At 42.8% G+C, this 12127-nt stretch overlaps 1 protein-coding gene across 1 annotated transcript in view; it reads right to left on the reverse strand.

Moving 5' to 3' along the window:
• The window catches only part of myo1ha (myosin IHa), an 86444-nt gene that overhangs the window by 24384 nt on the left and 49933 nt on the right, over positions 1 to 12127 (reverse strand). The window contains exons 21-24 of the mRNA XM_069932707.1: positions 8736 to 8804; positions 5948 to 6032; positions 4051 to 4213; positions 3042 to 3125 (exon numbers count right to left, since the gene is read on the reverse strand). Coding sequence (XP_069788808.1) covers positions 3042 to 3125; positions 4051 to 4213; positions 5948 to 6032; positions 8736 to 8804 — 401 coding nt within the window. The remainder of the gene's footprint in view (positions 1 to 3041; positions 3126 to 4050; positions 4214 to 5947; positions 6033 to 8735; positions 8805 to 12127) is intronic.

Raw genomic sequence — 12127 nt, forward strand, 5'->3', positions numbered from 1 at the left:
CCCCTGGTCAAGCAGGTGCACCTCCTCCACTCAAACCCAAATTATGCCTACGTCAGGTACCCCAGTGGACGTGAGGACACCATCTTGACCAGGGACCTGGCACCAGCAGGGGCCTAGCCCTCTCACCCCAGGCACCCCTGGCCCATCTAAGATCCCCCAGGCACCCCTGGCCTATCCAAGATCCCCCAGGCACCCCTGGCCTATCCAAGATCCCCCAGGAGCCAACACGCTCTTTCCGCCTCTCCAGAGGCCCCCACTCCCCGTGAACCTGCCCCACACCTACTCCCCCACTCTGCCAGACACCATCCCGCCCACACCACCGGCTGCCCTGGACCCAGCCAACTCTCAGGTGGCCCTGCCCCTACCGACCATTGACCAGGAGCCTGCCCTGGGACGGTCCGAGAGGCACAGATGACTGCCGGACTGCCTGAACCTGTAGATACTACCCTGCTACTGAGGACACCGCTTCCCCCCCACCCCCGCCATGACTCATTTTAAGGGGGTGAATGTGGTGATACAACCAGCACACTGGCCACACTCCTACCAGCCTACTGCAGGGGGAAACCACCATACCTGCAGGAAGGTAACCTGGGAGGCTGTCCCCACCTGTTGGCTGTTAATCACCAGCCCGTATAAAGACATGAGCCAGCTCTTTTGGAGAGCCAGATACATGGAACCAGCAAAGATACTAAGACTGGTATGTACAAGTTTAAGCTAATTAAAGCCTGGGTACGTACTGTGGACTTTGTGTCAGAATCATTCACACAGCAGCACTCACAATAGTGGTAATTGATTTTTTTTCAATGTTACTCTGTAATTATCCTCTAGTTCTTTATACTAGGAATGTTACAGTTAACCTGCTAGGCTGCTCGCAGAGAGCCTTTCTCACTGTACTAGGTAATAAATGTGACAAATAAACTTAAATGGTATTTAGAAAAATCAGAGGGCAAAGTGAAGTGCCAAGAGTTTTCCTTCCTCCACAGCAGCTGTTCAGCTTTGGCGATGATGAGGAGGGTTTATTTTCATATACATAAGTACAATGTACAGATGCACTGAAATTCTTAGTTGCTGCAGCCACTCAGCTTCATGGAATACACCAACAATATGTTCAAACTAAATGACCACACAAGAGAAAAGAAGAAAAAAATAGATAAGTATTCACAGTTGCCGTTAAAGAATGTTGCAATGGCTCATATAATATCATACATAATTGATGATCTTACAGATCCATCAACAAATAACAGGCCTGATTAAGATGTGTGAGATCAGTTTTTTGATGTGCATGGATTATTGGGCAGGTTTCTCACCGATACCTCCAGTATCATCCAAAGCGGTTAAAGATTCTGGGTACTGTCCGCCACCTCATCAAACCCACCAGCACTCTTCCCCTTATTCTTTGACCATCCTCCTTTTCCTTCCTAAACTCCTGAACTGTGCTGCCTCTGTCCCAACTCTCACCTGTTCACCCATCGACCCAGCATGCATTGCTTCTCATTGACTACAGGTGAAGCAACACCTTGACTTTAAATTTCTCATACTTGTTCCCATCCATCCCCATCCCTATCCCTATCAGCTTTACAACCTTCCAGGGGATAATAGGGATCCTCCAGTTCTGGCCTCTCACACACTCCTGAACTTAATCCATCACACCTGCCACATCCATTGCCGCTGCTGTTGACATAAATCAGTTTTTGATGATACTGACTCCCATTTGCTTGCTTTTGACCCATTTCCCTCTATACCTTTCCTAACTATGTCCAAATGCCTTTTAAATGTTATAATTCTACCCACCTGTAATGGAAGATTCTAACCTATTTTTTAAACTGTTTTTTCTTAATTTCCAGCTCTTGGTTCTGCAGAGCTGAGAACCTTTTTTTTAAACTTGCAGCTTTGGGTTCTGCAAGGCTGAGAACCTAATTGTTTTTAGACTCAGCAGACATAAGCTAAATTCCACCAAGGGGCCAAAGATGCTGTTATCTGACGAAAGGACATCTGTGTACCAAGAACATTTAATCTTCCTGCTTGTTTTGGTCACAGACTGTCAGAGACCTAGCCTTGATGTAGAATAAACCATTGTATTAAAAATGATAAGCTGAAAATTATGTTATTCATTAATTAACCTAGCATGCTAGCTTGCTTGCTTATCTTTCTTGCTGTGCTGGGAATAGGTGCTTGGGAAAGCAGTTTTTGGGTAATATAAGGCATGGTCCCGCTGCTGAAGGGGGAGACTCTCCGAGAGGTGGCAACATCTCTCAGCAAGAAGAAGAAGAACTTCTGGAGTCCAGCAACGTCCCGGTCAGGGGAGGTGGAGAAGCTGCTACCGGCGCTCTGACAACCTACTACAAGTGTGCAGTCGTTGCCTCGCTTCGGCAGTTGGGACCAGTCCAAGCATTGATAAGTATAGTTGGGAAGGGCTTGCATATTGTAGTGTGAAATCAGCTTTTGAATTTGTAATAAACATTTGTATAAACTGAACTGCTCTCGGTGTGTGTCTATTTTCTTTCGGTAGCTCAAACACTGTGACCAATCTAAAACGAACAAAATGAGAGGTATAAGTTTACCCAAGACACCACCTCTACCACTTCCACTGGCAGCTAATTCCTGATACTCACCACCCTCTGTGTGATAGTTTCCCCTTAGGACCCCTTGAAATCTTTCCCCTCTCACCTTAAAACTATACTTCTCATTTTCAGCTACCCTAACTTTGGAAGGAGATTAACCACTGAACTACACCCCTCATAATTCTATCAGGTCACTCTTTGAGCCCCTTTTGCACCAAGGAAAACAGCCCCAGCCTAACCAGTCTCTCCTTATAACTCAAACCTGTCATTCCTGGCAACATCCTTGTTAATCTTATCTGCACCCTCTCTTGCTTAATCACATCCTTCCGAAAGCATAGGACCAAGAACAAGGATAGTGAATTTAGTTGGCTAACTCTTTCCTATAGTGAGATAGCAAGAAGTCTAGTCACCCACTTTGCTATGAGATCTTTTGATACCCCCTTACATTGGTCTAGGGGTCACTTTAAAAAGTGTACGTACCTGTAGCTTACGTTGGGCTGAGATCCCCTTGCAGTATTTTCGAACAAGGGTTCGCATCTGCAACTTCCTCAGTAGCTCCGAGGTCTGTTGGAGCAAAATGTTCTGGAAATGTTGACATTCCTTGGTTCAGGCCCTACCTTTCTAAATTGACTGTTTTGTCTGCCCAATCATCCACTGTGTTCTTCAGTCAGCCACTAGGGGGCAGATCCCACTCATTCCTTAAATCTTATCTCCTAGGCTGAAAGGAATCTGGAGCTCACCCTCCTGGGTTCTCAATAAATAAAGATTTATTTCTTGGTCAATCCTGCTAGAAATTAAAACGTAGCAGTAGCAAAATAATTTTCATATTTTGTTAACTTTATTTACATCATGTAAGGTTATTTGGCCACAGGAAAATCCTCTGGGGTAGGTTAGTGGCAAACAAATCCAAAGGGAGTTGATCAGCTTATGTGAGAGAGAATAAGTCACAGGAGCACAGTGGGATAAGGAGAGGGGGGAATGGGACAATAGGATTGCTGTGCAGGGAGCCAGCATGAAGTCAGCAGGCTGAATGGCCTTCTTCTAGGTTCTAAACAAATAGTTATGAAAATATTGGATGCAGGAAGTTAGACCATTGTGTTGGGATTGGGAGTTTGTGCACTGAAAACTTCAGGAGAAAGAAGGATCATTCACCATGATTGTCCCATGTACCAAGGTGCAATGACCTGAATAGTTCAACCAGATTTGGCAGCAGCAGGGGCCAAATAACTTCCACTGGTTTTGGTTTAATCAAGGATTTCATTTGAAGAGACATTGAAAGCTCTCCCATCTGAAATATTCACACTCCACAGATACTATCTGACCTGCTGTATTGGTTCTGCATTCTCTATGTTTTCTTAAATTGAACATCGATGGGAGAGAAACAATTGTCAGATGTTAAAATAACTCGTGGTCTATAAGCACTGCCCTTTGGCAGTTATCCTGCAATGAAATGAGGTAAAATGCTGGTTGAAGAACTTCTATATCTTACCGTCTCTAGAAAGGCAGGAGGCTTGAGCCACGTTGTTTTATCCAAAACTTTCTTCGGCAGCTTTTTCCTGAGGTTCATTAGGTAGTTATACCGAGCAAAGGACAAGAAGTCTTTATTTTCTGGACAGACTGGTTGATTTCTGAGAATGAAGCCTTTAATAAATCTGAGAAAAATACAAAGCAGGACAAATGTGTATCTTAAAGGACTATATTCTTGAAAGCAGCAGTGGAGCCATATTCAATTAGACAGCCCCCAAATGACCTGTGTTGTAGAATGGTTGAATTTTTTGACTCTCATCATATTCACTTATGGATCATGGGCATTGGTAGGTAGCAAGGCCAACATTTATTACATGTCCCACATTGCCTCTGGAAAGGTGATGAATTTCCTTCTTGAACTGCTGCAGTTTGCATGGCAAGAGTTATTAGACAAGACATTTCAGGAGTTTAAAACTGAATTCAATTGTTTTTTTGTCACGTGTACCAAAATGCAGCAAAGAAGCTTAGTTTTGCATGCAATCCAGGCAAGTCAACTCATCAAACAGGTAGTAGAACAATAATAAAAACAAATAAACATACAGAAGTAGAGTTACAATATGACAAGTAGTGGAGGGTCTGGAGAATACAATAGAGTTACAATATGACAAGTAGTGGAGGGTCTGGAGAAAAGTGTAGTTAAAACACTTCAAGGCATCATCGTCTGCCAGTGGGAAAGATCATTTTAAGAGTTTAATAATAACGGGAAAAAAAGGCCTTTTCCTTATTCTGAAACAACGATTCAGATTTCCAGGCAGAGAAAACATCATCAAGGACATCCATCACCCTGGTCACAACATTTTCTCGCTACTACCTTCGGGCTGAAGGTACAGAAGCCTAAATTCAGCACCTCTAGGTTCAAGAACCATAGTTTTTCAACAGCAATGAGGATCTTGAACCTCCCTGTAATACCTTTACCCTAACCAGAAACTACTCCAGGACCACCAAATGATCTGTCTGAACTGTTGAGACATCACTTTTTCTCTTGAATTAATTGCAACTGTGAACATTTATTTATCAATCCCTTTTATTTATTATTTATTTTTCTGTCTTTGCATATTGTGGAAATTTAATGTATGCTATTGTAGTTGATGTATCTTGCGTACCTGCGTGGCTGCTTCAAGCAAGAATCTTAGTGCATGTGAAACTCTGTACTTATGTATATGACAATAAATTCTCATCTCATCCTGACATCTACACTGCAAGAATTTTGCAAGCTCAGTCAGATCACCTCTCATTCATCTATATTCTTGAGACTGTAGACCTAGCCTACTCAATCTCTCTTCATAAGGCAAACACACCATCCCAGGAACCAGTCTTGTGAATTTTCTCTGTACTTTCTTAATGGTAAGGACATCCTTTACTATGTCAGGAAACCAAAACTGCATACCTATAACATCTTTACCTTGGAAATCCAATCCTTTCATAATAGGCTTGGCACAGTTAGCACAACGGTATTCCAGACGCCCGGGTTCAAATTTGGCACTCTCTTAAGGAGTTTGTATGTTTTCCCTCTGTGTGGGTCTCCTCCGAGTGCTCCAGTTTCCTCCCACCCTCCAAAAAAAGCATGCAGATTGTAATTTAATTGGTGTATTTGGGGAACATCAACTCATGGGTCAGAAGAGCCGTAAGTCTAAAAAAAATAAAGGCCAATATATAATTTGTCTCCTGAATTGTAAGCTTTCAATATTTTGTGGATCCTTCTTCCCAACGCTATCTGTGTCATACGGAAGGAAATTGTAAGTCAACTTGATTAAGGTTTTTGGATAAAACTTCACATGATACTCTAGCTGCAGTTTCACCAAAACGAAGATCGCAGTTGGACATCTTTACGGTTTAAGGGGGAAGATAAGAACGCGTACTTTTTGATTACTTTTACAGCCCAGGCTCTCTTTCCTGCATCCTGCCGTGCTTGAATTCCTCTCCAGCATGTCTCGATCTTGATTGCTGGAAGAAATATAAGTGTACAATCAGCACCTTTCTAACCAATGGGATGGTGCTGAGAGAGACTGCACAATCAGAAACAAATAAAAAGAATAAATCCTTAAACTTGCATTGCTAATTTTAGTTGAATCAATTCTAGAACATTGAACATTACATCACAGCCCTTCAGCCCACAATGTTATGTTGACCTATGTAAACCTACTCCACAACAATCTAATCTTTCCCTACCACATGCCCAGAACCCTCTTTTTCTTACTATGAGATATGATGTGACCAATCCCTATACCATATAACTGTTTACAGCACAGAAACAGGCCATGTTGGCCCTTCGAGTCCGCACCGGTTCACCAGAACAAACTCCACTAGCTCAACCCTCCCGCTCACTGCTCATAACCCTCCAACCGCCTCACCTCCATTTACACATTCAACCTTCTCTTAAATGACAGAAGGGACCCTGCCTCAACTATCTCATTGGAAGATCATTCTATTCTGCTACCACTCGCTGAGTGAAAAAGCATCCTCTAATATTTCTCCTAAACTTTTGCCCCCTTACCCTTAACTCATATCCTCTTGTTCCATCCTCCCCTGCCCTCAGGGGAAAGAGTCTGTTTATGTCTAGTCTATCTATTCCTTTCATAATTTGTAATTCCTCTATCAAGTCCCCTCTCAGTCATCTACATTTCAATGAATAAAGTCCCAGTCTCCTTAATCTCTCCCTGTAATCCAGATGTTGTAAGCCAGGCAACATTCTTGTAAACCTTCTTTGCACCCTCTCCACCTTATCTATATCCTTTCTATAATATGGAGACAAGAACTGAGCACAGTACTCCAAACCAGGCCTCACCAACACCTTAACCAGCTGCAGCATCACTTCCCAGCTCCTATACTCTATACTATGATTTATGAAGGCCAGCATATCATATGCCTTCTTAACCACCCTGTCTACATGGGAATCGACCTTCAGTGAACTCTGTACCATAACCCCCAGGTCCCTCTGCTCCTCTGCATGCCCTAATGCCCTCCCTTAACTGCATATGTCCTATTCTGGTTATTTTTACCAAAATGCAACACCTTGCACTTGTAAAGACATTTTTACCCTGGAATTCCAATCCTCTCATAATAGGGTTCTCACAATTAGCGTAGCGGTTAGCACAAAGGTATTCCAGCGACCCGGGTTAGAATCTGGCACTCTCTTAAGGAGTTTGTACATTTTCCCCATGTTTGTGTGGGTCTCCTCCAGGTGCCATGATGTCATGCTGACCTATGTCAACCCACTTCACAACAAACTAATCCTTCCCTACGCTTGGTGAATTTCTTCTGCACTCTTTCCAATGTTACCACATCCTTCTTGTAATGGTGCAACCAAGACTCCAAATACAGCCTAACAGATTGATAAATCTGTAACAGATGTCCCAACTCTTATACACAATGCTTTGCCCTTTGAAGACAAACATGCCAAATATTTTCTTTACTGCCCTCACCACCTGTGTTGCCATTTCCTATGAACTTGCAATCCAAAGTCTCTGTACATCAACACTTCCTGAATCATAGTCATCAAGCCAAACAGCATGGGTACAGGCCTTTCAGCTCAACTTGCCCAAGTTCACCAAGATGTCCCACTTATGCTGGTCTCACCTGCCTGCCTCTGGCCCATATTCCTCTAAACCAATCCCATTTATGTGCCCGCCCAAATTTTTCTTGAACGTTGCAATAGTACCTACTTCAACCACCTCCTCTGGCAGGTTGTTCCATATACCTACCACCTTCTGTGTAAAAATGTTACCCCTCTGGATCCTGTTAAATGTCTCCCATCTATGTCCTTTGGATACCAATGCCACTTCTCTGGGCAAAAGAATTTACTGTATATGTCCTGCAGGTATTTGATGTTAAAAAATGCATCACCTTATACTTGTCTGGATTAAATTCCATGTGCCACTGCTCAGCCTAACTTTCCAGTTGATCTATCTCCTATATCCTTTGATAGCCTGTTTTCAGATCTAGAAACCCCACTTTTTATTGTAGTCAGCAAACTTACCAGTCGGAGCATCTAAACTCTCATCCAAGTAAATTAAATATATAATAAACAACAAACGTTTCAGCACTGATCCCTGCTGAACACTACATCAACCTTCCACAAGCCTCTTCCTCCTACCACCAAGCCAATTTTGAATCCAATACAGACCTCAAATCCCAAGTGCTTTAGCCTTCTGCCCCATAGTGTGGGACGTTGTCAAAAGCCTTGCTGAACTCCCTGTAAACTCGATCTACCATTCTCCCTACATCAATTTTCTCAGTTGCCTCCTCAATAAAGCTCACTTAGTTTTGTGACTAAATGCCCTGCTCAGAAGTATGCTGCCCCCTTCTTTAATCAGTCCAAGTGGCTTTCCAAGTCAACATGGTTCCTGTCCTTTAGAAAGGTTTCCAATAATTAAGAGAAGATGCACTGAATGGTTTAGGAACCTCATGGACAACTTTATTTCAAAGAACTCTTGGGAAAGTGTTGCTCACACCTTGAGGTCAGGTAATGATTCAGGCTTTACACCTATTCAGTACTAACACTGCATGGTTTTGATATTGAATTTAGAGAATCAGCAATACAATACACCCTGCCGGTTTCCCTTCGGGTTAACAGTCTAGCTAAAGTCCACAGAGGTAAAACGAAGGAAAGTATTGTAGCTGCACAGATGCTCCTTTTTTTTTCCTTACCTGCTTTTTTCTGCTTCTGAAACTCCCCCTTCTGGACTTTGCCTTTGTACTTGGCCTGAAGCTTCGCAACTGAAAGACAGAACCCAATTGAAAGCCCTCACAGTTGGCAACACACGGAGAAGTTCCAATTACTCTTTAATTGAAACTTCATGATCCAAATGAGCATGCTCTCACTGAGGCAAAAGTATACTCAGCCAAGAAATCCATCGCAGTGTGACTGCACCAAAAAATGCTAGTCCACTGATGTGTTCTGAAATTCATTCTGCAAGTGTCTTGATTGGTCACAGTGCAATGTACTGGCATGATTTAATGTTACCCAGGATACTTTTAACTTTATTCTCCTCTTCAAAATAAACATTTGAAATAGAGCCCTTCAAATTTGACAATTAATTGCCCTTGCTTTTGATGTAACAAAATAATGTCTGGAGCAACACACCAAGTGCAAAGTATTGCAGTATTTTGTACGTGGCTCCAGTTTTCCGGCATCTGCAGGCTTCTTGAACAATGTCCGAATGCGGTCTTCAAAGGAGCAACCCAGAGGGGTGTAGGGAGTAGAATCGAGTGGTCAGGGTCTGGGCAACTGAAGTGATGGAAGTGAGGGAGCCCCGACATTGAGAAGCACAGATTGTGCTTGTACAGGTCTCAAGGAGGTTCCAGAGGTAGGGAGGGGGAGACCTTACGTGCCAAAACAGCAATTTAAATTCCAAGGTGTTGTTGATGCACAAGGCCAATGTTTTGTCAGTTGAAGTAGGGCAAAAGACAGGAAAATGAAACCCTATTCCCGTCTTTGCATCTTAGATCAAGAAGGCAAACAGCAGCTGGGATTCTGTCCACTGACCACTCACAGTTTCTGAGTGAACTGTTCCAGCAAGTGTATAGGAATCAGTTTTGGCTGCAGTACACACATAGAAGAACATAGAAATCAACAGCACTGCACTGCACGATGTGGTGCCAACTTTTTAGCCAACACTAACAACTTCTGAATTTCCATGCTGCATAACCTTCCATGTTTTTCAGTTGCATGAACATGTCTAATAGTCTCTTCAAAGATTCTACTGTACCTGCCTCCACCACCATTGCCAGCAGAGCATTCCACGTACCCACCACTTTCATTTCAAAAGATTTACCGGTATCTATTAACATAACATAACAATTACAGCACGGAAACGGGCCATTAGGCCCTTCTAGTCCGCACCGAACCAAACACCCCTTTCTAATCCCACCTCCCTGCACAATGCCCATAACCCTCCATCTTCTTCTCATCCATATACCTGTCCAACCTTTTCTTAAATAATACAATTGACTCCGCCGCCACTATTTCTCCCGGAAGATCATTCTGCACAGCTACCACTCTCTGAGTAAAGAAATTCCCCCTCATGTTACCTCTAAACCTCTGCCCCTTAATTCTTGACTCATGTCCTCTTGTTTTAAACTTTCCTCCTCTTAACGGAAATAGTCTATCCACATCCATTCTGTCTATCCCTTTCATAATCTTAAATACTTCTATCAAATCCCCTCTCAACCTTCTACGCTCCAAAGAATAAAGACCCAATCTGTCCAATCTCTCCCCATACTCCAGATGCTTAAACCCAGGCAACATTCTGGTAAACCTTCTCTGCACTCTCTCCACTCTGTTTATATCCTTCCTATAATTAGGCGACCAGAACTGCACACAGAACTCCAAATTAGGCCGCACCAACGTCTTATACAATCTCAACATCACCTCCCAACTCCTATATTCCATGCAATGATTGATAAAGGCCAGCATACTAAAAGCCGCCTTCACCTCCCTATTCACGTGAGTTTCTACCTTCAGGGAATGATGTACCGTCACTCCTAAATCTTTCTGCTCTTCTGTATTCCTCAATGCTCTCCCATTTACCACATATGTCCTATTCTGATTCTTCTTACCAAAATTCCATCTGCCATTTTTCAGCCCACTTTTCTAAGCAGCCCAAATCCCTCTGCAATCCTTGAAAACCTTCTTCATTATCCACTATTCCACCTATCTTAGTATCGTCTGCATATTTACTAATCCAATTCACCACCCCATCATCTAGATCATTAATGTATATAACGAACAACAATGGGCCCAATACAGATCCTTGAGGCACACCACTGGTCACCGGCCTCCAACCTGACAGACAATTATCCACTACCACTCTCTGGCCTCTCCCTTTCAGCCAATGTTCAATCCATTTGACTATCTCAAAATTTATACCTAAAGACTGCACCTTCCTAACTAACCTTCCATGTGGTACCTTATCGAAGACCTTACTGAAGTCCATATAGACAACATCCACTGCACTACCCTCATCCACATTCCTAGTCACCTCTTCAAAAAATTCAATCAGATTGGTCAAACATGACCTTCCTCCCACAAATCCATGTTGAGTGCTCCTGATCAGACCCTGTCTATCCAGATGTTTATAAGTACTATCTCTAAGAATTTTCTCCATTAATTTACCTACCACAGACGTCAAACTTACAGGCCGATAGTTGCCAGGCTTCCTCCTTGAACCCTTTTTAAATAACGGAACCACATGCGCAATGCGCCAATCCTCCGGCACTATCCCCATATCTAATGACATTTGAAAAATTACCGCCAGAGCCTCTGCTATTTCCTCCTTCACTTCTCTCAATGTCCTGGGGAAGATCCCGTCTGGTCCCGGAGACTTATCCACCTTTATATTCTTCAAAAGCCTTAAAACTACACCTTTTGTAATCTCTATATTCCCCATATTTACCCAATTTGCTTTTTTTATCCCACATCTCCCAATATCCTTCTCCTTAGTGAATACCGAAGAAAAGAAACTGTTCAATATCTCCCCCATTTCTCTAGGTTCCACACACAGTTTTCCACTCTGATTTTCTAAGGGACCAATTTTGTCTCTAGCTTTCCTCTTACCATTAACATATTTGTAGAACTCTTTTGGATTAGTTTTCACCCTGCTTGCCATAGTTTTCTCGTACCTTCTTTTAGCTTTCCTAATTCCTCTCTTAAGATTCCTCTTACATTCAATGTATCTTTCAAACATCTCCTTAACTCCATGCTTCTTATATCTAATGTACGCCTCCCTTTTTCTTCGAACCAAGTTTCCAATATTCCTTGAAAACCACGGCTCTCTCAAACCTTTTGCCCCTCCTTTTAACCTAACAGGAACATAAAGCTTTTGCACTCTCAAAATCTGATCTTTAAAAGACTTCCATCTCTCTACTACATCCTGCCCATAAAACAAATTGTCCCAATGCACACCCTGCAAGTCCTTTCGCATCTCCTCAAATCTAGCTTTTCCCCAATCAAAAACCTCAATCCTTGGCCCTGATTTCTCTCTTTCCATAATGACATTGAAGCTGATGGCATTATGATCACTGGACCCGAAGTGCTCGCC

Source organism: Narcine bancroftii, chromosome 4, assembly GCF_036971445.1.
Source record: "Narcine bancroftii isolate sNarBan1 chromosome 4, sNarBan1.hap1, whole genome shotgun sequence".
NCBI classification, from domain to species: Eukaryota; Metazoa; Chordata; class Chondrichthyes; order Torpediniformes; family Narcinidae; genus Narcine; species Narcine bancroftii.